Source organism: Bufo gargarizans, chromosome 10 (assembly GCF_014858855.1).
Source record: "Bufo gargarizans isolate SCDJY-AF-19 chromosome 10, ASM1485885v1, whole genome shotgun sequence".
Taxonomy (NCBI): Eukaryota; Metazoa; Chordata; class Amphibia; order Anura; family Bufonidae; genus Bufo; species Bufo gargarizans.
This window is the reverse complement of record NC_058089.1, coordinates 36,979,850-37,005,393: the sequence shown is the minus strand read 5'-3', so window position 1 is coordinate 37,005,393 and position 25,544 is coordinate 36,979,850. Positions and strand designations below refer to the sequence as shown.

General features: G+C 44.0%; 1 protein-coding gene across 2 annotated transcripts in view; it reads right to left on the bottom strand.

Annotated features, from left to right (window-relative positions):
* Positions 1–10,044, bottom strand: part of SCYL1 (SCY1 like pseudokinase 1) — a 73,682-nt gene extending 63,638 nt beyond the window's left edge. For both annotated transcript variants that reach the window (XM_044270781.1, XM_044270782.1), the window contains exon 1: positions 9,900–10,044. In XM_044270781.1, the coding sequence (XP_044126716.1) occupies positions 9,900–10,004 (105 nt within the window). In that variant the 5' untranslated portion in view covers positions 10,005–10,044. The remainder of the gene's footprint in view (positions 1–9,899) is intronic.
* Between the last annotated feature and the right edge of the window lie 15,500 nt (positions 10,045–25,544).

Below are 25,544 nucleotides of genomic sequence, written 5' to 3'. Positions count from 1 at the left end.
AATGCATTTTGTGGTATACAGGTCCTTCTCAAAAAATTTGCATATTGTGATAAAGTTCATTATTTTCTGTAATGTACTGATAAACATTAGACTTTCATATATTTTAGATTCATTACACACCAACTGAAGTAGTTCAAGCCTTTTATTGTTTTAATATTAATGATTTTGGCATACAGCTCATGAAAACCCAAAATTCCTATCTCAAAAAATTAGCATATTTCATCCGACCAATAAAATAAAAGTGTTTTTAATACAAAAAAAGTCAACCTTCAAATAATGATGTTCAGTTCTGCCCTCAATACTTGGTCGGGGATCCTTTTGCAGAAATGACTGCTTCAATGCGGCGTGGCATGGAGGCAATCAGCCTGTGGCACTGCTGAGGTGTTATGGAGGCCCAGGATGCTTCGATAGCGGCCTTAAGCTCATCCAGAGTGTTGGGTCTTGCGTCTCTCAACTTTCTCTTCCCAATATCCCACAGATTCTCTATGGGGTTCAAGTTGGCAGGCCAATTGAGCACAGTAATACCATGGTCAGTAAACCATTTACCAGTGGTGTTGGCACTGTGAGCAGGTGCCAGGTCGTGCTGAAAAATGAAATCTTCATCTCCATAAAGCTTTTCAGCAGATGGAAGCATGAAGTGCTCCAAAATCTCCTGATAGCTAGCTGCATTAACCTTGCCCTTGATAAAACACAGTGGACCAACACCAGCAGCTGATATGGCACCCCAGACCATCACTGACTGTGGGTACTTGACACTGGACTTCAGGCATTTTGGCATTTCCCTCTCCCCAGTCTTCCTCCAGACTCTGGCACCTTGATTTCCGAATGACATGCAACAGTCCAGTGCTGCTTCTCTGTAGCCCAGGTCAGGCGCTTCTGCCGCTGTTTCTGGTTCAAAAGTGGCTTGACCTGGGGAATGCGGCACCTGTAGCCCATTTCCTGCACACGCCTGTACACGGTGGCTCTGGATGTTTCTACTCCAGACTCAGTCCACTGCTTCCGCAGGTCCCCCAAGGTCTGGAATCGGTCCTTCTCCACAATCTTCCTCAGGGTCCGGTCACCTCTTCTCGTTGTGCAGCATTTTCTGCCACACTTTTTCCTTCCCACAGACTTCCCACTGAGGTGCCTTGATACAGCACTCTGGGAACAGCCTATTCCTTCAGAAATTTCTTTCTGTGTCTTACCCTCTTGCTTGAGGGTGTCAATGATGGCCTTCTGGACAGCAGTCAGGTCGGCAGTCTTACCCATGATTGCGGTTTTGAGTAATGAACCAGGCTGGGAGTTTTTAAAAGCCTCAGGAATCTTTTGCAGGTGTTTAGAGTTAATTAGTTGATTCAGATGATTAGGTTAATAGCTCGTTTAGAGAACCTTTTCATGATATGCTAATTTTTTTAGATCGGAATTTGGGGTTTTCATGAGCTGTATGCCAAAATCATCAATATTAAAACAATAAAAGGCTTGAACTACTTCAGTTGGTGTGTAATGAATCTAAAATATATGAAAGTCTAATGTTTATCAGTACATTACAGAAAATAATGAACTTTATTACAATATGCTAATTTTTTGAGAAGGACCTGTATTAAAGGGAACCTGTCACCTCCAACAAACATCCCAAGCCGGCAGCAGTACCTGAGAGTAGGCAGCAGCGCGTTTGTAACGATCATTTTCTTCCTGCAGGCCGATGAAGCAAAAGCTGTAAAAACGTTCTTTCATCCCCTGCCGGCGCGCTTCTCTAGTCAGGCTTGAAGTCACGGGGGCAGCGGCCTCCTTGCATCAAGTCGCGGTAACCACGGCCCCTTCCCTGCCCCTTCGCTGTGATTGACAGCCGTCAGCCGAACTGTCGTGCATAAGCGCTGTGAATCACAGCGAAGGAGCAGGGAAGGGGGCGTGGTTACCGCGATTTGAAGCAAGAAGGCCGCTGCCCCCGTGACTTCAAGCCTGACTAGAGAAGCGCGCCGGCAGGGGATGAAAGAACGTTTTTACAGCTTTTGCTTCATCGGCCTGCAGGAAGAAAATGATCGCTACAAACACGCTGCTGCCTACTCTCAGGTACTGCTGCCGGCTTGGGATGTTTGTTGGAGGTGACAGGTTCCCTTTAATATACCACAAAATGCATTGGGAAGCTGGAACACAATTCTAAATGGAGTGTAACTGAAAAAAAAAAAAAACTCTGCCATAGGTTAAGGGCTTTGAATCTACAGCATTCTATGGGTGGTTAATATGACGTTACTTTTATTCAGTGGGATTACAACGATACCAAATTCATATAGTTTTTGCCATAGTTTAATGTTTAAAACAATTAAAAAAAACTTTCAAAAAGCTATGAGTGTCAGAATATGGTGATAGAAATAAAAAGAAAAATATTTGCGTCTCCAGAGATGTGTAAGGGCTCTCTTTTGCCCATTGTGGAGTATGTTTGACTTTTGGGTCACTTTTTATTCAAATTATTTTGGGAGGCAAAGCAATAAAAAAAAAATAAAAAAAAAAAAAAAAAAAAAAGGCAATTCTGGCATTTGGACCTTTTTTTTCTTTTCCTGTTACAGCATTCAGCATATGGAATAAATAGTAACATAGTAAGGCTGAAAGAAGACATCTGTCCATCCAGTTCGGCCTGTTATCCTGCAAGGTGATTCAGAGGAAGGCAATAAAAAAAAAAAAAAAAAAAAAAAAAAAAATGAGGTAGAAGCCAATTTTTCCCACTTAAGGGTCCATTCACACATCCGCAATTTTGTTCCGCATTTTGCGGAATGGAATTGCGGACCCGTTAATTTCTATGGGGCCACACTATGTGCTGTCCGGATCCAAAAATGCGGATCCGCACTTCCTGGTCCGAAATTCAGTTTTTTTTCCGGAGCCGCGGACCGGAATATCGGCGGCACACCCCGGAAATGTGGATGCGGACAGCACACTGTGCTCCATTTAAATTACCCCTCAGATAGTCGTAATTGACCACAGCTTCTGGGGGGGTTTAATGTCAATGATCGGCGTTCTCTCCAATTACAAACACTGCTGGGAGGAGTCTGCACTATAACAAAGCAAAGGCTGGTTACCTGCTCAGCTACTGAGCAAACGCCAGGTTTAAAACTCCACCTTCCACAATATATATATATATATATATATATATATATATATATATATATATATATATATATATATACACACACACACACACACACACATATACACTCACCTAAAGAATTATTAGGAACACCTGTTCTATTTCTCATGAATGCGATTATCTAGTCAACCAATCACATGGCAGTTGCTTCAATGCATGTAGGGTTGTGGTCCTGGTCAAGACAATCTCCTGAACTCCAAACTGAATGTCAGAATGGGAAAGAAAGGTGATTTAAGCAATTTTGAACGTGGCATGGTTGTTGGTGCCGGACGGGCCGGTCTGAGTATTTCACAATCTGCTCAGTTACTGGGATTTTCACGCACAACCATTTCTAGGGTTTACAAAGAATGGTGTGAAAAGGGAAAGACATCCAGTATGCGGCAGTCCTGTGGGGGGGGGGCGAAAATGCCTTGTTGATGCTACAGGTCAGAGAAGAATGGGCCGACTGATTCAAGCTGATAGAAGAGCAACGTTGACTGAAATAACCACTCGTTACAGCCGAGGTATGCAGCAAAGCATTTGTGAAGCCACAACACGCACAACCTTGAGGCGGATGGGCTACAACAGCAGAAGACCCCACCGGGTACCACTCATCTCCACTACAAATAGGAAAAAGAGGCTACAATTTGCACGAGCTCACCAAAATTGGACTGTTGAAGACTTGAAAAATGGTTTCTTGAACATGACAATGAGTTCACTGTACTAAAATGGCCCCACAGTCACCAGATCTCAACCCAATAGAGCATCTTTGGGATGTGGTGGAACGGGAGCTTCGTGCCCTGGATGTGCATCCCTCAAATCTCTATCAACTGCAAGATGCTATCCTATCAATATGGGCCAACATTTCTAAAGAATGCTATCAGCATCTTTTTGAATCAATGCCACGTAGAATTAAGGTAGTTCTGAAGGCAAAAGGGGGTTCAACATCGTATCAGTATGGTGTTCCTAATAATTCTTTAGGTGAGTGTGTATGTATATATATATATATATATATATATATGGTAGATACGGCATGAATGGGTAAACAAAGTATCAACATTGTGGTCCTGTCTCCTTTCCTAAACTGTACAAACTAGTAGACAGCAGTCTACATTTCAAATGTAACTGTCAGTTTAGCATGCTGCCCTACGTAAAGCACATAGTTTAGGAGTTTGGTGCATTCCTGAGCAGAGGGCTGCCCCCGTCTCCCTTGCCCCCAGGGTGGTGACTCACAGATTGCTGTAAAACGTGTATATAAAGCAGCCAGTCAATCACCTCCCTCTGGGGGAGGCTCATGAATAGCTGGGTGATTGATCACATTTATTCGTTTAATTATCATAGCAGTAAATATTGATTCTGATCACAATTGTGAAATTTACATTAGCCCCACCTCATACAATGGGGATAATATCGGGAGAACGAACACCACGGGGGTCCGGCACATACTAAAGAAGACAGCACTGACCAATTCTGATCCAGGCAAAAACACAGAAATATAGTGGCAATTCTGGAGGAGCTGCTCAGCCCCTGACACTGTGGCGTGTCTTTTATTGGGGGAGCAGCCCGACCGCATGTGGACCGCAGTAATCGACTAACCCCAGCAAAATATGCATACAATGGAGGATGTCGGCGCGGTCCACATGCACCACATGATCCAGGCAGTATAACCCCCTAGATGTCATGGATGAGAGTGACCACAGCATCTGGGCATTTAGATAGAGGGTGGGTCTCCCTGTGTCCCCATCAGCCCCTGAGAATGCACTCGCAGGGTTCTGATTAGTTGCCATCCAATACGGGTAATGAATAGGGCTATTCACACGGGCGTAAAATTTCCGGCAGTATTTGAAATCCGCAATGTGTCCTAGTTTTGTGTGTATTTGCTAGTCTAGTCTATGGGAGTGCATCAAATACGGAAGGAATATGCATATAAATCCGGATATATTACTGATTCAATACTAATGACAATCTGGATGGTAGATCATCTGGAATCCGGATGAATTTCCTTACGCTTGTGTGATAGCGGCCTAAATTAGACTATACCTCAGGTAAAGCCTAATACACAGCCTGTCACAGTAATAGGCGATAATGTATTCATATACCAACTACAATGTGGTTTCCCTCAGACGCACTAAAAAAATAATAATAATAAAAATCTGCATAAAATAAAAATCGGATCACCGCAGTCATCACACCCTGTACAATAAAGATAATATGTTAGTTAAACCCCACAGTAAACAAAATTTAAAAAAAAATTCAAATTTACCCAACCCCAAAAATGGCACCAGTGAAAAACTATTTCATTCTGCATAAAAAGCCACAACACAGCTACATCAAATGGAACAATAAATAAGCTGTGGCTCCTGGAATGAAAAGACATGAAAAAACTTTTTTGCACGAAAAGTGCTATTATTGCGCAATAGCAGTAAAAAAACAAAATGATACATATTTGGTATCGCCATAATCGTATTGACCATTAGAATAAGGCCTCATGCACACGACTATAGAGGGTGAGAAAAATCGTCATGTTTGGTACCCAGACCCAAATCCGGACTTCTTCACAGAAGTTCGGGTTTGGGTAGATATTATTTTCTCTTATAACATAACATAAGACAAGCCGGGCAGCGCGAACAAGTGGATGAGGAGAGTTTAATTTATTTATTTTTTAACCCCTCATTTAATTAGCATTCCTTATTAAAGGGAACCTGTCACCTCATAAAAACACCCCAAGCCGGCAGCAGTACCTTAGAGTAGCCAGCAGCGTGTTTGTAACGATCATTTTCATCCTGCAGGTAGTTGAAGCAAAAGCTGTAAAAACTTTCTTTCATCCCCTGCCGGCGCGCTTCTCTAGTCAGGCTTGAAGTCAAGGGGGCAGCGGCCTTCTTGCTTCAAGTCGCGGTAACCACGCCATCTTCCCTGCCCCTTCGCTGTGACTGACCGAACTGTTGTGCATAAGCGCTGTCAATCACAGCGAAGGGGCAGGGAAGGGGGCGTGGTTACTGTGACTGTAAGCAAGAAGGCCGCTGCCTCCGTTACTTTAAGCCTGACTAGAGAAGCGCGCCGGCAGGGGATGAAAGAACGTTTTTCAGCTTTTGCTTCCCCGGCCTGCAGGAAGAAAATGATCGTTACAAACACGCTGCTGGCTACTCTCAGGTACTGCTGCCAGCTTGGGATATTTGTTGGGGGTGACAGGTTCCCTTTAAGAATGCCATTATTTTCCCTTATAACCATGTTATAAGGGAAAATAATAAAAATCTACACAACACCGATCCCAAACCCAAACTTCTGCGAAGAAGTCCTGGTTCAGGTCTGGGTACCAAACATGCCGATTTTTCTCACGCGCCTGCAAAACGCATTAAAACGCTTTGCACTTGTGCGGAAAAATCACGCATTTTCCTGCGACGCACCCGCATCCTATCCGGCCCTCACACGCAACGCCCATGTGAAAGAGGCCTAAGAATGCGACCACACGGTGTGGTCATGAAGTGGTCAGGAACAGCAGCATCTCATTTCCCAATAGAAGTCAATAGGAAAATAGGTTTCGGAGACAGACCTCATCTAAGTTGTGATGACTGCATCTGTCGTACGTGCGGTCATCCACATGTAAAACATGCCCACCTGCTTGGGCTGCTGACTGCTTTGGCTATATAGTTGATCAGCTGCTTGCGGTATATAGTTAATATATTTTACCACGTGTCACTGTTTGAAGTTAATCAGAATGCCGAAGAACCACAAAAATTCACAACAGTGCTAACAACAGTCCAAAAAACCTGGCAGGGGGGGAAAAAAAAAAAAAAAAAAAAAAACACCCCCTAAACTCAGGATTATACATGTGGAGGCCCCAATTGCAGCATGACCGTGACATAATCGTGACATAACCACACCATGTGGTCATAACCTAAAAGTTTATGGTAGAGGTTCTCTGGTACTGAGATCCCCTGCTGATCCTAATAATAATCTCTGGTCACTGGAGCTCCGATTCCAACGCTGAGCTCTCTTCTCCTCCACCTCTGGTCACCGGAACTGGAACATGACTATTATTACATGCATATCACTGCTGCCAGACAATTTGTGACATGTGTCGGCACATGGACGCTGCCACCAATGGTGATGGGCATGTAGACAGCAAGTCATAGTATGGATCCAGTAGGGACCAGAAGTTGAGGAGAAGAAAGCTCGGTGCTGGAACCGAAGGGGTGGTGACAATGACAAGTGCTTAGGAGAGAAGAGCTTGGCTCTGGAACCAGACGTTGGAAAGTACTTTTCTCACAGGGACAGTTGTGTGGCTGGAGAAGTCTATGGCTGACATACAGACGGTTGACCCCATCACACCGCACGCGAGGGTCCGGCAGGCTGTTCCGGCGGTGGAACAGCCTGCCTGATTCGTACTAACGCTAGCCCACCGTGCCGACGGAAGTCCACTCTGGCCCAATTCACTATAATGGGGGTGGGCTGGAGGTCCGGCTGCAGCACGGCAAACATGCAGAGAGGCGACCGGGCAAAAACCGCAGCATGCTGTAGTTTTTGTCCGTCCGCCTCTCGTCATGTTTGCTATACTGCAGACGGACCTCTGGCCCAACAGCGTACAGGTCGTAGCATCCTGCCAGGAGGTGGACGCTGCAGCCGTCATCTTCTGAGGACACTCTCTCTTTACAGCAGCGGGTACGAGCGGTCACCAGCATACAGGTCGTAGCATCCTGCCAGGAGGTGGACGCTGCAGCCGTCATCTTCTGGGGACACTCTCCCTTTACAGCAGCGGGTACGAGCGGTCACCAGCACACAAGTTGTAGCATCCTGCCAGGAGGTGGACACTGCAGCCGTCATCTTCTGGGGACAGTCTCCCTTTAAAGCAGGGGGTACAAGCGGTCACCAGCATACAGGTCGTAGCATCCTGCCAGGAAGTGGACACTGCAGCCGTCATCTTCTGGGGACAGTCTCCCTTTACAGCAGTGGGTACGAGCGGTCACCAGCACACAAGTCGTAGCATCCTGCCAGGAGGTGGACACTGCAGCCGTCATCTTCTGGGGACACTCTCCCTTTACAGCAGCGGGTACGAGCGGTCACCAGTATACAGGACGTAGCATCCTGCCAGGAGGTGGACACTGCAGCCGTCATCTTCTGGGGACACTCTCCCTTCACAGCAGCGGGTACAAGGGGTCACCAGCATACAGGATGTAGCATCCTGCTAGGAGGTGGACAATGCTGCCGTCATCTTCTGGGGACAGTCTCCCTTTACAGCAGTGGGTACAAGCGGTCACCAGCATACAGGTCGTAGCAACCTGCCAGGAGGTGGACAATGCTGCCGTCATCTTCTGGGGACACTCTCCCTTCACAGCAGTGGGTACGAGGGGTCACCAGCATACAGGTCGTAGCATCCTGCCAGGAGGTGGACACTGCAGCCGTCATCTTCTGGGGACACTCTCCCTTCACAGCAGTGGGTACGAGGGGTCACCAGCATACAGGATGTAGCATCCTGCCAGGAGGTGGACAATGCTGCCGTCATCTTCTGGGGACAGTCTCCCTTTACAGCAGTGGGTACAAGCGGTCACCAGCATACAGGTCGTAGCAACCTGCCAGGAGGTGGACAATGCTGCCGTCATCTTCTGGGGACACTCTCCCTTCACAGCAGTGGGTACGAGGGGTCACCAGCATACAGGTCGTAGCATCCTGCCAGGAGGTGGACACTGCAGCCGTCATCTTCTGGGGACACTCTCCCTTCACAGCAGTGGGTACGAGGGGTCACCAGCATACAGGACGTAGCATCCTGCCAGGAGGTGGACAATGCAGCCGTCATCTTCTGGGGACAGTCTACCTTTACAGCAGTGGGTACAAGCGGTCACCAGCACACAAGTCGTAGCAACCTGCCAGGAGGTGGACGCTGCAGCCGTCATCTTCTGGGGACACTCTCTCTTTACAGCAGCGGGTACAAGCGGTCACCAGCATACAGGTCGTAGCATCCTGCCAGGAGGTGGACACTGCAGCCGTCATCTTCTGGGGACACTCTCCCTTCACAGCAGTGGGTACGAGGGGTCACCAGCATACAGGACGTAGCATCCTGCCAGGAGGTGGACAATGCAGCCGTCATCTTCTGGGGACAGTCTACCTTTACAGCAGTGGGTACAAGCGGTCACCAGCACACAAGTCGTAGCAACCTGCCAGGAGGTGGACGCTGCAGCCGTCATCTTCTGGGGACACTCTCTCTTTACAGCAGCGGGTACAAGCGGTCACCAGCATACAGGTCGTAGCATCCTGCCAGGAGGTGGACACTGCAGCCGTCATCTTCTGGGGACACTCTCCCTTCACAGCAGTGGGTACGAGGGGTCACCAGCATACAGGACGTAGCATCCTGCCAGGAGGTGGACAATGCAGCCGTCATCTTCTGGGGACAGTCTACCTTTACAGCAGTGGGTACAAGCGGTCACCAGCACACAAGTCGTAGCAACCTGCCAGGAGGTGGACGCTGCAGCCTTCATCTTCTGGGGTCAGGAGAACACACAGACTACAGTAAACAGCACCAGTGTGCTGATGATGGATCCTGCAGGGGCTTGCAATTCATGCTCAGATCTCTCACACTTGTGGAGATTTCCATGAAGGTATTTTAGGCAACTGTTATATTATGTAAGGAAATCGCATAACTAAGGGGAGCACATTAATATATTAAACAATGTGGTCATATTGGGAGTCAGGACAGTCTTATACCCAGCACACAGCAAGCCCCTGCAGCCAGACGCCCCCCCACTGCTGACAACTCAACCCCCTCGATTCCCTGCCGTCCTGAGGGGGGCAGCACAGGCCGTTTACGTACCTTCTTTTTGCCTTTCTGAATCCCCCATCCTCCCGGTAATTCCTCTCTCTCCCCGGTGATATCATAAGGGAAATCACGGGCCGGGTCCCGGGACCAGAACCACATCTTGACACTGGGAGAGACACGTCACCGTGACGTTCCACAAAACTGGGAGGAGCTACCCAGACACATCACCAGCGGGTCATGTGACTGCAGGAACAGACGTCGCCAGTTCCGTCACGTGATCAGTCTCATCCTGGAATGAGGTCGATCATTTTCGAGTGGAACGCATTCTCTTAAAGGAACAGTAAATCTTTAAATTGCTGCGCTGAAGAATACAAGCTATAATGCATTGTCTGAATACTGTATATAAGGTTATATGCCATGCAGTGCCCGGACTGTGTCATACAGACTGCACTATTTAGTAAGTTACAGCTAGATGGCGCCTTTCATTCCCCAAATATTTAGATGGAAATCGTTTACAAAGTGCATCAAAAATGGAGCAATGCCTCAAATTTGTTTTACATTTTGTGCACTCCTCTGTCCCAAACCTATTTTTTAAATAGACTTGGAAGAATATGCATTATTTTTTATCATCACACAAACTTGTGCAATAAATCTCCCTGAAGCTCCACCGTATATTTATTTATAGCTTTGTTTCCCTCATACAATGGTCCCATCTCTTATATTACTTCCCGCCATCAAGTACACACAATGAACTTGAGTTAAAGGGCTTATCCAACCTCTATAATGCCCCCCCCAAAATCCCCGGGTCCCTCACACAGGTTATACTTACCCCTCTCCCGACACCCGCGACGCTTCTGATGCCCGCACGGCCAAAGCTGCATCTCCCCGTTGTGCGAATCAAAACATCAGGTGACGGGTGGGCAGCCCATAGCAGGCCGCGACGGGGATGAGCCTCCCTAGTATCGCGGATGACGCTATGGAGGCTCGGGGAGATGCAGTAGTGGCCATGCAGGCATCAAAAGCGACGCGGGTGCTGGGGAGCAGGGTAAGTATAACCGGTGTGAGGGACCCGGGCATTTATGGTGGCAATATAGGGGTTGGATAACCCCTTTAAATGACATTATGCCACCTGCCATAATGCTACTAGTAAAGTTTAGAGGAGTAGTATTGAAGTTATCCTCTATCCACAGGATAGGGGATAACTAACTCAGTGATCGGAGCACCATCAATCGGATCCTGTTCCTCCAATCTGGTGGAGAGGCAGCCAGGGCCGCACTGCCAATGAGGCAACGTGAAGTCCTTGCCTCCGGCGGTGCCACCTAGATACAAGTGGGGCTGGCTGCAGGGCCGTGTAAAATGAGCGCTTCTATTGTGGAAGAGCTCATCTCTCCATATTCAACTGTATCACCACCATCACGCTGCCGGAGCTGGACTGCATACAGCATCCTGCGGCTACACTCTCTCTTATGCTTACAGTGCAATTTACAGAACAAGATTATGCAGGGCCTCTGTGAGCTTGGCAGATTCTTGCAGGATACACAAGGCCGCCTTCTCCAGTCATAGAGCACCCAGCAGACTCAAGCAGCCACATCAAAAAACTGAGATTTCAAGCTATGGATAGCTATTAGGGTCCATTCACACGTCCATTTTTTCTTTCCTGATCTGTTCCGTTTTTTCAGGAACAGATCAGGACCAGATCTGGACCCATTCATTTTCAATGGGTCCTGGAAAAAATCGGACAGCACAATGTGTGCTGTCCGTTTCCGTTGTTCCGTTCCGCATGTCCGTTTAAATATAAAACATGTCCTATTCTTGTCCTGAAAAATCGGATCCTGGTACAATACAAAGTCAATGGATCCGCAAAAAACGGATGACATTCGGATGTCATTCCGTATGTCATCCGTTTTTTGCGGATTCCGTTCCTGGAAACACATAACATTTTTTTTTTATTTTTTTCAATTTTTTTTCAAAGAAATCCAAACAACTTTATTTGATTATTGAAATGTATACATGTTCCCGTTTTTTGCGGATCCGCAAAACACGGATGACATACGGATGACATACGGAAACATTTTCAGGAACAACGGATCCGCAAAAAACGGACCGTTTTTCAGGATGAAAAAAAACAGGACGTGTGAATGGACCCTTAGAGGTGAGAAAGAGATGGAACAAAGAGGACTGGCTATGAAGCAAAACATGAAATTTAGGAAAGAGAATTGTATCTCTGGAAAGGGACTAAAATTATTTAGAGATGATGTGGCAAGAGAGGTGTGCACAGAAAGGCAGGGTTCCACCATACACCAATGCTGTTTCTCATTGGCAATTTACATTTCAAGATACATGAACATGCCTTCAGAAGAGGTACATAAATAATTATTTTGGATTGTGGCATTACGTAGGTAATTAGAATTCTGCAGGAGGAGGAGACATTCCTGAAATTAAGAAAAACTTGTTTGTACAGTGTGTGAGATATTTTTTGCCATGCTTTTCAAACTCTATAATTCAACCATACGGGAATACCTTTTTATTAGTGCAATCTATTTTGTGCTCCAAGGTTGCTAGATAGAATTCCCTGAATTCATTTTAGGCCTTATTGTAGAAATATTAATATTAGAAATCCGCTCGCATCAGGCTTTGTGTAAGGAAAGGTAAAAATCTCTCAACCGCAGTCAGACAAAGGTGTTACCATCTTGAGTTCTTCTGAGCAACTGCCCCTCCTCCACAGTCTTCTCACCTTTTATTTAGTCACAGTAACAATAGAAAAGGGCTGGCCAGTCACCCGACCACTTACTTCATGTAACAAGGATACAGGAAGTGATGACACAGGAAGATGAGACTTGTCAAAGGAATGGGGAGGGCATCAACGTGGCTGGACAGTGCAATGCACACACCCCATCCCTGTATAAGGAAGGATGAGTCATGTCCATTATCTGGTCATCCAGGTGGACGCCCATCCCCCAACACTGTCAGCATGGATCCCATTCAATACTGCTCAAAGTGACCAGTATCTAGTGAAGATCATTCTACTGGTTCTTATAGGTTTGAGACTATCTGCGGGACATTGATACAGCTATTGTCAGTATACGGTACGAGTATACCAACAAGGCAGATATGCATGTCTTAAAAGCAGATATGTATCTAGAAAGGGATAGCCAAGCCGCAGCAGAGGTATCATATGTATCTCTCGTTATGCAGACTTCACTTCTCTAATGTGTATAGACATTTGAAGGGAAGAAGCCCAGTGCATTGCACTTAGTGCTCTCAAACCGGCAAACGCCCCCCTACACACTGAGAACACGTCTCCAAGCCCATGAGAAGGTTTTCATACTGATGGTTTTACCACTGGTCCCGATTCAACCCAAGTACCCTCTGCTAGAGCGTTCTTTGGCTAAATCCGACACAGGGAGACAGAATAATCTATAAAAACACACACACATCCTAAGATAAAATGTCTGCATAATAAAATTTCCACAACAGCCTGTTGGCACAAGGAGAGGAGTCATTATAGCATAAGGTCCCATCTACAGTAAAATAGGTCACCTTGCTGTGGTGGATGGACACAAAACGGGTTTGATCAAAATATATTTGTGAAGTATCTCATATACATTTATATAGTGAATATAGCGTTAGTAAAATTGAGTCTATATAGTCAGTGTTTGCAGAGTGCGGTTGAATTGTGTTGGTTTTAGATGAGAATAAGATGAGATGGGAAGGTGGGCAGCCAGGGGTGCTGCCAGCATTGGGCACCTGGGGCACATTATGTACAGTGTCTATGATAGGGGAATAGGCGAGCTCAGCACTTCAGCTAATTTACACCCTGGCTCAGCTCCGGCTTAGCCCTCTTCAATAGGGGTTCACCTAGCCTTTTTGCCACCTAAGCAAAAAAGTAAATTGGCGCACCACCACTGCGAGTATTGGAGATTTCCAATACCCATGTAAAAAAAATCCAGAGAAAATGCTGTATATGTTGCCAAGTTTGAGAAAAGCCAGCATAGAACATTCAGACTTTGTTGCAAATTTCTGGTGTTTGTTCTCTGCAAAAAAAAAAAAAAACTTTTACTAAACTTCCACTTTATGTGGTGGTTAGTGAAACCACTAGAAAAAGAAACTGCCAACATCACATGAAAACACCTTCAATCCAATGATAGGCAGGGTCCCCTGGACACCGTCGTGGTGCACCCCAATGGAAAATAAGTCCAGAGAGTCAGGGTCTGCAGTAAATCAGTGTGTTTCTTTACTTAGGCGAGGCATAGGGCTGGCTTCTCCAGGCAGAAGCAGGGTTTGATGCTGTGGAAAGGCCTGAGCTAGCTGTCCCTCTCTCTCTCAGAAAGCTGATACCCTGGCCAAAGGCTGGAGATCATGGGTCTGTCAGAGTATCCCCGTCTCAGCATCTTTTTCTGGTCACTCAATAGTCTGGCATAGTCCCCTCTTCTAAGCAGAATACTAGGGGCTCTCGCTGCTCTCCTTATATACAGTTTCTAGCTAAAGTAGACCCTTCTAGTGGGAGGGGTGGAGTAGAGAAACTCAGCACAAATAAATACAATGTTACACTTTCCATCTCTCATAGACTTGCACCAGAGCTTCAATGATACTCAATGGCAATGACACAGCAGTTTTTCCAGACAAAAACAGCTTTTCAGATATAATAACAGCTAAACCAGACATTCAAAAGGTCAGTCTGTTTGTTTTTGGTGGTAAACAAGTCTGGTGTTTTTCCTCCAAAACATGTTCTCCTTTAATCCCTCTGTGCCCGCCCAATCAGCAGCAGGGGTCCGGCTTTTCCTGACAGCCGTGCCCATGCTGTATGCTCTGGCATCAGTGAATACACCGATGACGGCACTTTAACCTTTGTATGCCGCAGTCGGTGCTAACTGCAGCATGTACGTGGATTGTGGAGGGAGCACACTCCCTCCCCGTCCCCATCAGGTCCCCACACTGCGTTGAAGGGGCCCGATGGCTGAGAAGGCAGCCCGATACTATCGAGGCTGCCTTCTAAGGAAGCCCGCTGGGTCTCACAGGCAAGCAGGCTGTCAGTGTATTACACTGGTAATACACTGACAGCCAATGCATTACAATACACATGTAAAGGGGATCAGACCCTTAAAAGTTTATGTCCCACAATGGCACAAAAAAAGTGTTTATCATAATAAAAAAAATACAATTTTCAAGTAAAAAAAACAAAAAACGCCCTTTTCCCATAATAGACACATATAGAATAAAAAATCGCGTCCATAATGACTGGTTCTATAAAATTATTTACACTTCAGAAGGCTGTAAAGAAAAAGAAAACCGTGCCAAAATAGCAATTTTTTTGTCACTTTGCCTTACAAAAAGGGTAGTAACAAGCGATCAAAAAGTACACAAGACGATCGGCAGAAAAATAAAAAATTAATATTGCTCTCAGAAAATTGCAACACAAAAATAGCATATTTAAAAAAAAAATGCTTTCATTGTGTAAGATTGCAAACAAAAATGAAAAAAAATGGACATATTAGGTATCGCTGCCTCCGTAATAATCTGCTCTATGAAAATATCTAATGGTCTGCCCCTTCGGGTGAATGCTGTGAAAAAAATCTACAAAAACTATGTCAGATATTTTTTGTTACCTTGCCTTACAAAAAGCGTAATGGTGAGCAGTCAAAAAGTACTATGTACCCGAAAATTAAAACGTCAATTCATCCTGCAAAAAATTTGCGCCCACAGAAGACGATTGGCAGAAAAAAAATTTGGATTTTTTTCAAAATGCAAAAGTGATAAAAATATATATATAAAAAATTGGTATCTCTGTAATCGTACTGGTCAGCAGAATACAGATAATGTGTTATACAAATCTCAACAACATGGTGCCAATAAACCATTCCACCAAAATCTGCCCTCCAAAAACCATAAGGCACTCCTTCACTTTTAATTCCTACCATGTGCCCAAACAGCAATTTACGACTAAATATTGAATGTTGCCATGTTCAGGAGAAAATGAGTTACAAAATGTATATTGATTTTTCTCCTATTACCCCTTGTGAAAATAAAAAATGTGGCGCTTTTACATTTTATTGGAGGAAATGAAAATTTTCATTTTCACAACCAAATGTTTCTAAATTTAGTTAAAAGCCTGTGGGGTCAAAGTGGTCAGTACACCCAGCAATAAATTATTTGAGGGGCGTGGTTTCCAAAATGGGGTCACTTTTTGGGGGATTTTACTCTTGGGGTACCTTAGTGTGACTTCAAATGTAACATGGTGCCCAAAAAGCATTCCAGCACATCTGCCTTCCAAAAACCATAAGGCGCTCCTTTCATTCTGAGCCCTGCTATGTGCCCATAGAGCAGTTTACGACCACATATGGGGTGTTTCTGTAAACTGCAGAATCAGTGTAATAAATATTGAGGTTTGTTTGGCTGTTAACCCTTTCGGCCTTACAGGAAAAAATGTATTAAAATATAAAATCTGCAAAAAAAATTGAATTTTCCTTTAAATCTTGTGAAACATATAAAGGTTTAACCACGTATGTAAAATCAGTTTTGAATAACTTGAGGGGTATAGTTTCTAAAATGGGGTAATTTATGGGTGGTTTGTACTACATAAGCCCCAGAAAGTGACTTCAAAACTCCTTAATATTTGAATATTTGCTTCTAAAAATCTAAACCTTCTAACGTCCTAAAACAAATCAAATAACATTCACAAAATGATGCAAACATAAAGTACACATATGGGAAATGTTAATTAATAATTACTAATTAAATAATTATGAAGTATAACTATCCATCTTAAAAGCATAGAAATTCAAATTTAGAATTTTTTTATAAATAAAGTTATAACATAACATATCGACTCAAATTTACCTTAAATAAAGTTATAACATATCAGCTCAAATTTACCTTTAACTTAAAGTACATTGTGTTACAAGAAAACAATCGCAGAATCACATGAAGTGACACATGTCAGATTTGCAAAAAATTGCCTCTGTCAGGAAGGTGAAAAATGGCTGTGTCCTGATGGGGTTGAACCCTGTGGTAGCTGTGGAAAATGACCAGCTTCTCATTATTAGCTAGAAAGTCCCAAAAGTCTCTCAGTATTCATTAACCCTTACCACAGTGGTGTGCAAACACAGTGCAAATAAACAGGATATATATCACAACATACATATAAAATGCAGTTACACAGTATTAAACAGTACAAGTTAACCCTATAAAGTAAAGTAAAGAGTTGATGGACTCTGCATAGGGGAAATAGGGGCAAATGTCCACAAATGTTCAGACTTCAAAGTATCCCTGTTCCAGGGCACTACACTCTCCCCTTCTTTAACTGTGGCATCCTTGACTACTTAAGAAACAAGGTTCATATAACAGGCACCAACTATGTACATAGGGTTTGAGATAGTCCAACACTGGGGGGGAGGGGGCTTTAATCTACCCCTTGGGTGCAGGCTGTTAAATGAACATGATTAAGCATGGGCTTAGTAGTCAGAAAAAATGCTTGTTTTTTCACTTCTGATTGGTGGGCTTTTGATGCTATATTCTGCCTGCTAACTGATGCAAGAGCCTGGCATTGTGTATATAATGAAGGGAACACATGATGGCATGGTTGTGTTGTGTATAATAAAGTTATTGATTTCTTACCTAGCAACAGAGTTTGATTGAAGAAGTCATCGGCGAATGACGTCTGGGAAAAGTTGCAGGTGCCCTCCTGGAATGGTGATTAGTCCTCCTGTCCAACAGACGTTCCAGGTACCTATAAGATAAGGAGACAATGGTTAGTGCGCATTCACGGCACCGGGAAACAAACAACTAGGACCTACATCATACTTACCCATGGAAGAACTTCTCAAGCAACTCATCTTTAAAGCGGAATTACAAAACGGATTCCCAAAAAGTTTGGACACTATACAAATCGTGAATAAAAACTGAATGCATGATGTGGAGGTGCCAACTTCTAATATTTTATTCAGAATAGAACATAAATCACGGAACAAAAGTTTAAACTGAGAAAATGTACCATTTTAAGGGAAAAATATGTTGAATCAGAATTTCATGGTGTCAACAAATCCCCAAAAAGTTGGGACAAGGCCATTTTCACCACTGTGTGGCATCTCCCCTTCTTCTTACAACACTCAACAGACGTCTGGGGACTGAGGAGACCAGTTTCTCAAGTTTAGAAATAGGAATGCTCTCCCATTCTTGTCTAATACAGGCCTCTAACTGTTCAATCGTCTTGGGCCTTCTTTGTTGCACCTTCCTCTTTATGATGCGCCAAATGTTCTCTATAGGTGAAAGATCTGGACTGCAGACTGGCCATTTCAGTACCCGGATCCTTCTCCTACGCAGCCATGATGTTGTGATTGATGCAGAATGTGGTCTGGCATTATCTTGTTGAAAAATGCAGGGTCTTCCCTGAAAGAGATGACGTCTGGATGGGAGCATATTTTCTTCTAGAACCTGAATATATTTTTCTGCATTGATGGTGCCTTTCCAGACATGCAAGCTGCCCATGCCACACGCACTCATGCAACCCCATACCATCAGAGATGCAGGCTTCTGAACTGAGCGTTGATAACAACCCAATTCCATGTCCTTGTCCTCTTTGGTCCGGATGACATGGCGTCCCAGATTTCCAAAAAGAACTTTTAATCGTGACTCGTCTGACCACAGAACAGTCTTCCATTTTGCCACACTCCATTTTAAATGATCCCTGGCCCAGTGAAAACGCCTGAGCTTGTGGATCTTGCTTAGAAATGGCTTCTTCTTTGCACTGTAGAGTTTCAGCTGGCAACGGCGGATGGCACGGTGGATTGTGTTCACTGACAATGGTTTCTGGAAGTATTCCTGAGCCCAGTCTGTGATTTCCTTTACAGTAGCAGTACTGTTTGTGGTGCAGTGTCGTTTAAGAGCCCGGAGATCACGGGCATCCAGTATGGTTTTACGGCCTTGACCCTTACGCACAGAGATTGTTCCAGATTCTCTGAATCTTCGGATGATGTTATGCACAGTTGATGATGATAGATGCAAAGTCTTTGTAATTTTTCGCTGGGTAACACCTTTCTGATATTGCTCCACTATCTTTCTGCGCAACATTGTGGGAATTGGTGATCCTCTACCCATCTTGGCTTCTGAGAGACACCGCCACTCTGAGAAGCTCTTTTTATACCCAATCATGTTGCCAATTGACCTAAATAGTGTTAATTGGTCTTCCAGCTCTTCGTTATGCTCAAATTTACTTTTTCCAGCCGCTTATTGCTACTTGTCCCAACTTTTTGGGGATTTGTTGACACCGTGAAAATTTGAATCAACGTATTTTTCCTTTAAAATGATACATTTACTCGGATTAAACATTTGATCTGTCATCTACGTTCTATTACAAATAAAATATTGACATTTGCCATCTCCACATCATTGCATTCAGTTTTTATTCACAATTTGTTTAGTGTCCCAACTTTTTGGGAATCCGGTTTGTATAATATTATGGTCCCTTTCAATTCTAACCATAGCTTCTATTTCGTCTTGTCCTAGGTTAGATATTTTATTACCTCTGCTCTGTTTGTCTTCTAGTCTATCTAGTTCTTTAGTAACTATATTTAGAAACAAATCTATACTGTTTGTTTCCGTTTGCGGAGGGGGTTTGTACTTTTTAATTTAAGGCCCGTATGGGGGCCTTCTCTGGGCTTCCTTTCTCCCTCCCTTAGGAGGTCCGTCATTGTTCTTGCCAGGGGGACATCCTCCACAGGAATACCCAATCTTACACTTTCTCCTTGATCATTATGTTTGAAATATTTTTTCCATTTTAGTTTACGGCAAAAAAGATTAATATCTTTTATCCATAAGAAGGAGTTATATCTGGTGGTGGGTATGAAGGATATCCCCCTGGCAAGAACAGACAGCTCCGCCTCGGTGAGAGTTTTTTCAGTAAAATTTATAATCTGGCCACTTGAATTGCTGATTATTTGTCCTGTCTGGGGCGATCCCTTAAGTGATATGGGGTTCCCCCTGATTCTAAAAACTTCGAGGATAAACTAGATGATCCAGAGGAGTGTTGTTCCTTGGGATTTTCCTGGTCGCTTTTTATTTGGTTTGCCCATCTTTTGTTCCTAGAGCCTCTCTGCCCTCTGTTGCCCCTGTATCTGGGTCTGCCTCTAAAAGAGAAATCGGTTGATCTTTCTGTGTCAGATGTTTCTATTTCTGATGAGGACACCTCCTTTATATTTGGTTTATTGTTATCCCCTATACGATTATAGGCGCGTTTCTCTTTAAATTCTAGAAGATCCTTTTTGTATTGTTTATGTTTTCTTTCTTTAATAGAGGCTTGATATTTTTCTACAGATGATTGCAGGTTGGTCTCCTTCCTTGAAAAATCAGGGTCGTTTTTAAATTTGAGTGTCTGCTCTATTAGTTCATTCAATTTGGCTGAGGTTCTCTCTAGAGTCACCTTTTCCTCAGTAAGTAGCAGTCTCATTAAATTCAGTGAGCTCTCAGTGAGTGTCTGTTCCCACTTGACTAATAAATCCAGTGTTTGGGACCTAATTGCTGGTGTGATAAATATACGTAGGCCCCTGAGAAACGATCTCTGCCTTAATATAATTCTCCAGGGACTGAGTTTCCCCACCAGGATTTTATATTATCTCTATAACATGTATTAAGTTCCTTAAATAATGATTTTAAATTGCCCGGTACATCTTCATTTACAATATTTGTTTTGGAGAAAACCTGTGATGCTTCTAAAAACCATTGATCTGTGTTGATAGGTATTTATCGGACAGGGGGATCATGTGATATTTTTATACCACATGATCATATATTTTTTTTATTATAAAATAAGGGGAAAGGGGCTTTTTTTTGTTTTTTTTACTTTATACATTTTATCACTTTATTAATTTATTAGAAACACTTTTTTAAACTGTTTTTTTTCTTTACTTTATTTCTGATGCTCACTTTTGGGGGTCTGATCCACTCTGCAATGCATTACAATACATCTGTATTGTAATGCATTGCCTGTTAGTGTATTACACAGAGTAATACACTAACAGGTTGCCTAAGAGACCCAGCCTGAGGCTGGATCTCCTTGGCTCCCGTAGAAGGCAGGTCCCGATGCTGTGCCAAGCATTAGGCAGCCTCTGCACGGCATCGGGCTGCCCTCTGAGACATTGAGTCCCCGCCACGGCAGCGTGTGGACTTGATGGGCTCACTCAAACACAAACCCCTTCATACAGCGGTCAGTGGCATAGAAGGGGTTAATCCGCAGCGATCGCCGATACAGGGGATGGGGGGTCACAGGATCCCCCTCGGCATTGTCCGAGGGTGCCTGCTGATTGATTTCAGCAGTCACCCAGTACCGATCACCGGCAGTGATCGGAAATACACAGGGCGTACAGGTACGCCCTGTGTCCTTAAGTACCGGGACATCAGGGCGTACCTGTACGCCCTATGTCCCCAAGAGGTTAACAGTGACTTTTACACTGACTTCCCCATTAACAGTGACTGCCCCTTTAACAGTGACTTTCACAGTGACTGCCCCTTTAACAGTGACCGCCCCTTTAACAGTGATATTCAAAGTGACCGACCCTTTAACAGTGACTTTCACAGTGACCGCCCCTTTAACAGTGACTTTCACAGTGACTGCCCCTTTAACAGTGACTTTCACAGTGACCGCCCCTTTAACAGTGACTTTCACAGTGACCGCCCATTTAACAGTGACTTTCACAGTGACCGCCCCTTTAACAGTGACTTTCACAGTGACCGCCCCTTTAACAGTGACTTTCACAGTGGCCGCCCCTTTAACAGTGATTTTCAAAGTGACCGCCCTTTACCAGTTACTTTCACACTGCCCGTCCTTTTAACAGGGACCTTCATAGCGCCCGCCCCTTTAATAACAGTGACCTCCACAGTGCCCGCCCCTTTAACAGGGACATTTACAGTGCTTGCCCCTTTAATAACAGTGACCTCCACTGTGCCCGCCCCTTTAAAAACAGTGACCTCCACAGTGCCCGCCCCTCTAAGCAATAAAGAAAAATGGCTGGGTTGTTATGGAAACCTGGAGTAAAACTGTGTTTATGGCAGTTGGGATTTCAAGAGAAAGACTTGCAGGCTTATATTGGCTAATGTGGGTAATTTTTTGGGAATATCTCTGGAACGGTACGTCCTAGAGAGCTGAGACCCGGTCTAAAACCTTCCCGGACACCTGATGTACCTGTGTGCTAAATTTGGTGGAGCTCGGTCCAGTCGCTTGGTCGCGCATAAAGAACGTCCAGACAGACAGACGTCCAGACAGACAGACAGACAGAAATTCATTTTTATATATATAAGAGATATATACATCGTGCTCACATGGAGGAATAATCTTTTTTCTATTTTCATCTACTGGGAGTGCTGTTGTTTTGCTTTATATATATATATATATATATATATATATATATATACACTAGGTGAAGGATCCGGCTTTGCTCGGGTATATTTAATCTATTTAATTTTATGTTTGTGTGTGTCATTAAAATATATCAACACTATCCACTATAACAGTGACCTCCACAGCCCCCCCACCCCTTAACACTACCCCCCTCACACACACACACACACAGTGCCCCGTCCCTTAAAATTGGAAATCCACAGCAGAACACCTCCTTAACCTTACCACGCCCTTGACAGTGACCTCCACAGGGGCCCGCCCCCTTAACAGTGGCCTTTACTGGTTTAGTGGCATGTCCTTTTGAACAGCTCACTCTAAGACAGCAGCACTGTTCTGTCTGAGTGTGAGCTGCAGGGAGAAAGTCACCCACCCTCCCTCCCTTCCACCCCTGCAGCTGACAGAAGTTAATTTTTACATTCATTTTTTTCAATCTCCATCGGCTCAGGAGGGGGTGTGGCCTAACCAGATAAGGGCTGTGGCTTAGCGGGATCTGGGCAGGGTTTTAAGTTTTTTGAGGGTGGACACATTGTAGCAGGGAGCGTGTCTGGGCTCCTTCCTGCAAGAGTGTTCAGAGTCCTTGCCCTTTAGTCAGTCTACTAGGGCTAGGAAGATAATTGGCTAGGAAGATAATTAGCAAGGATGTCGAATTGGAAAGAACTTTAAACACTATGGTATACTCATTTAAAACTTGGGGTTATCCCAAAAAATATTAAGTGACCAACGTGAACGCCTTCAATCAAAAGATAGATCAGAATTTTTGCAGAAAACTATTAGAGAGGATAGTAAAAAGCGGTTACCATTTGTATCTACCTACAATGACATGAGTACAAGTATCAGCAGGATAATCAACAGACACTGGCTATTTTGTCTAGCGGATTTGCTGACATCATAGAATTCAGATCAAAGCCCTTAATGTCCTATAGGAGATCGAGAAATCTTAAGGACAGGATCGTGAAGAATGATATAGGCTCAAATAAGACACTTCAACAAACATTTTTGATGGTGGTAATCGGAAACCGGCAGGTGGTTTGTTTTAATGTTTAACCCCCCTGCTGCCCTTTTTGTTATCTGCTGGCGGGCGCAGCGGGGGGGTGCGGTGAGTGCGGCAGGGAGGGCGGGTGGTGCTTGGGGGGGCGGGCAGGCATGTGATCATCCGCCCGCCCCCTCTCTCAGGATGGCCGAGCGGTTTGCACATTGCTGACACTCTGCTCGAAACGCCTGACATCTGTGCTGGCACAGATGCCATGTGTTTAACCCCTTCCATGTCACGGTCCATAGAGACCGCTGTATGGAAAAGGTTAAGAGGGAGCTCCCTCCCTCTCCCATCGGGGGCTGCTGTGCCTTTTCAGCCCCCAATGGGAGAGGGAGGGGGCCTCCCTCCCTCCCCATCACCCACTGCTCTGCTGTGGCAGCGAGTGATGGGTACCATGGCAACCGGACACCTTCACAGGCGTCCGGCTGTCCATGGTACTGATTAGACTTCTGCTAAAGGCAGAAGTCTAATCAGACTTTGTAAAGTGAAAATACAGTACAGTACACTATATAGTGTACTGTACTGTATTATACAGACATGAGACCCACTGGATCTTCAAGAACCAATTGGGCCTGGGTAAAAAAAAAAAGTGAAAAAAAAAGTGAAAAAAAATGAATAATTCAAAAAACACATTTATCACTGATTAAAAATGAAAAAAAAAAATTCCCTACACATATTTGATATCACCGCGTCCGTAACGACCTGATCTATAAAACAGTCATGTTACTTTATCCGAACGGTGAACGCCATAAAAATAAAAAACTATGATGAAATTGAAATTTTGCCCACCTTACTTCCCAAAAAAGGTAATAAAAGTGATCAAAAAAGTTGTATGTATGCCAAAATAGTACCAATCAAACTGTCACCTCATCCCGCAAAACATGAGACCCTACCCAAGATATTTTCCCAAAAACTGAAAAAAAGGTGTAAAAAAAAGCTATTTTTTGTCACTTTACATCACAAAAAGTGTAAAAGCAAGCAATCAAAAAGTCATGCGCACCCCAAAATAGTGCCAATCAAACCGTCATCTCATCCTGCAAAAATCATACCCTACCCAAGATATTTGCCCAAAAACTGAAAAAACTATGGCTCTCAGACTATGGAGACACTAAAACATGATTTTGTTTTGTTTCAAAAAAGAAACCATTGTGTAAAACTTACATAAATAAAATAAAAGTATACATATTAGGTATCGCCGCATCCGTGACAACCTGGTCTATGAAAATATCACATAATCTAACCTGTCAGATGAATGTTGTAAACAAACCATCATCTCATCCCGCAAAAATGAGACCCTACTGAAGATAATCGCCCAAAAACTGAAAAAACTATGGCTCTTAGACTATGGAGACACTAAAACTTTGTTTTGTTTTAAAAATGAATTCATTGTGTAAAACTTACATAAATAAAAAAAATTGTATACATATTAGGTATCGCCGCGTCCATGACAACCTGCTCTATAAAATTACCACATGATCTAACATGTCAGATAAATGTTGTAAATAACAAAAAAAAAAACGGTGCCAAAAAAGCTATTTCTTGTTGCCTTGCCTCACAAAAAGTGTAATATAGAGCAACCAAAAATCATATGTACCCTAAACTAGTGCCAACAAAACTGCCACCCTATCCCGTAGTTTCTAAAATGGGGTCACTTTTTGGGAGTTTCTACTCTAGGGGTGCATCAGGGGGGCTTCAAATGGGACATGGTGTCAAAAAAAACAGTCCAGCAAAATCTGCCTTCCAAAAACCGTATGGCATTCCTTTCCTTCTGCGCCCTGCCGTGTGCCCGTACAGCAGTTTACGACCACATATGGGGTGTTTCTGTAAACTACAGAATCAGGGCTATAAATATTGAGTTTGGGTTGGCTGTTAACCCTTGCTTTGTAACTGGAAAAAATATATTAAAATGGAAAATCTGCCAAATGAAATTTTGAAATTGTATCTCTATTTTTCATTAATTCTTGTGGAACACCTAAAGAGTTAACAAAGTTTGTAAAATCAGCTTTGAATACCTTGAGGGGTGTAGTTTCTTAGATGGGGTCTCTTTTATGGAGATTCTACTCTAGGGGTGCATCAGGGGGGCTTCAAATGGGACATGGTGTAAAAAAAACAGTCCAGCAAAATCTGCCTTCTAAAAACCGTATGGCATTCCTTTCCTTCTGCGCCGGATCCGGACAACGCAAGTGTGAAAGAGGCCTAAATCTCAAAACAATCTCAAGAAGGGACATAATGAACTGTTGGACTTGACAAGTGAGTGATGACCTCTCCAACATATATG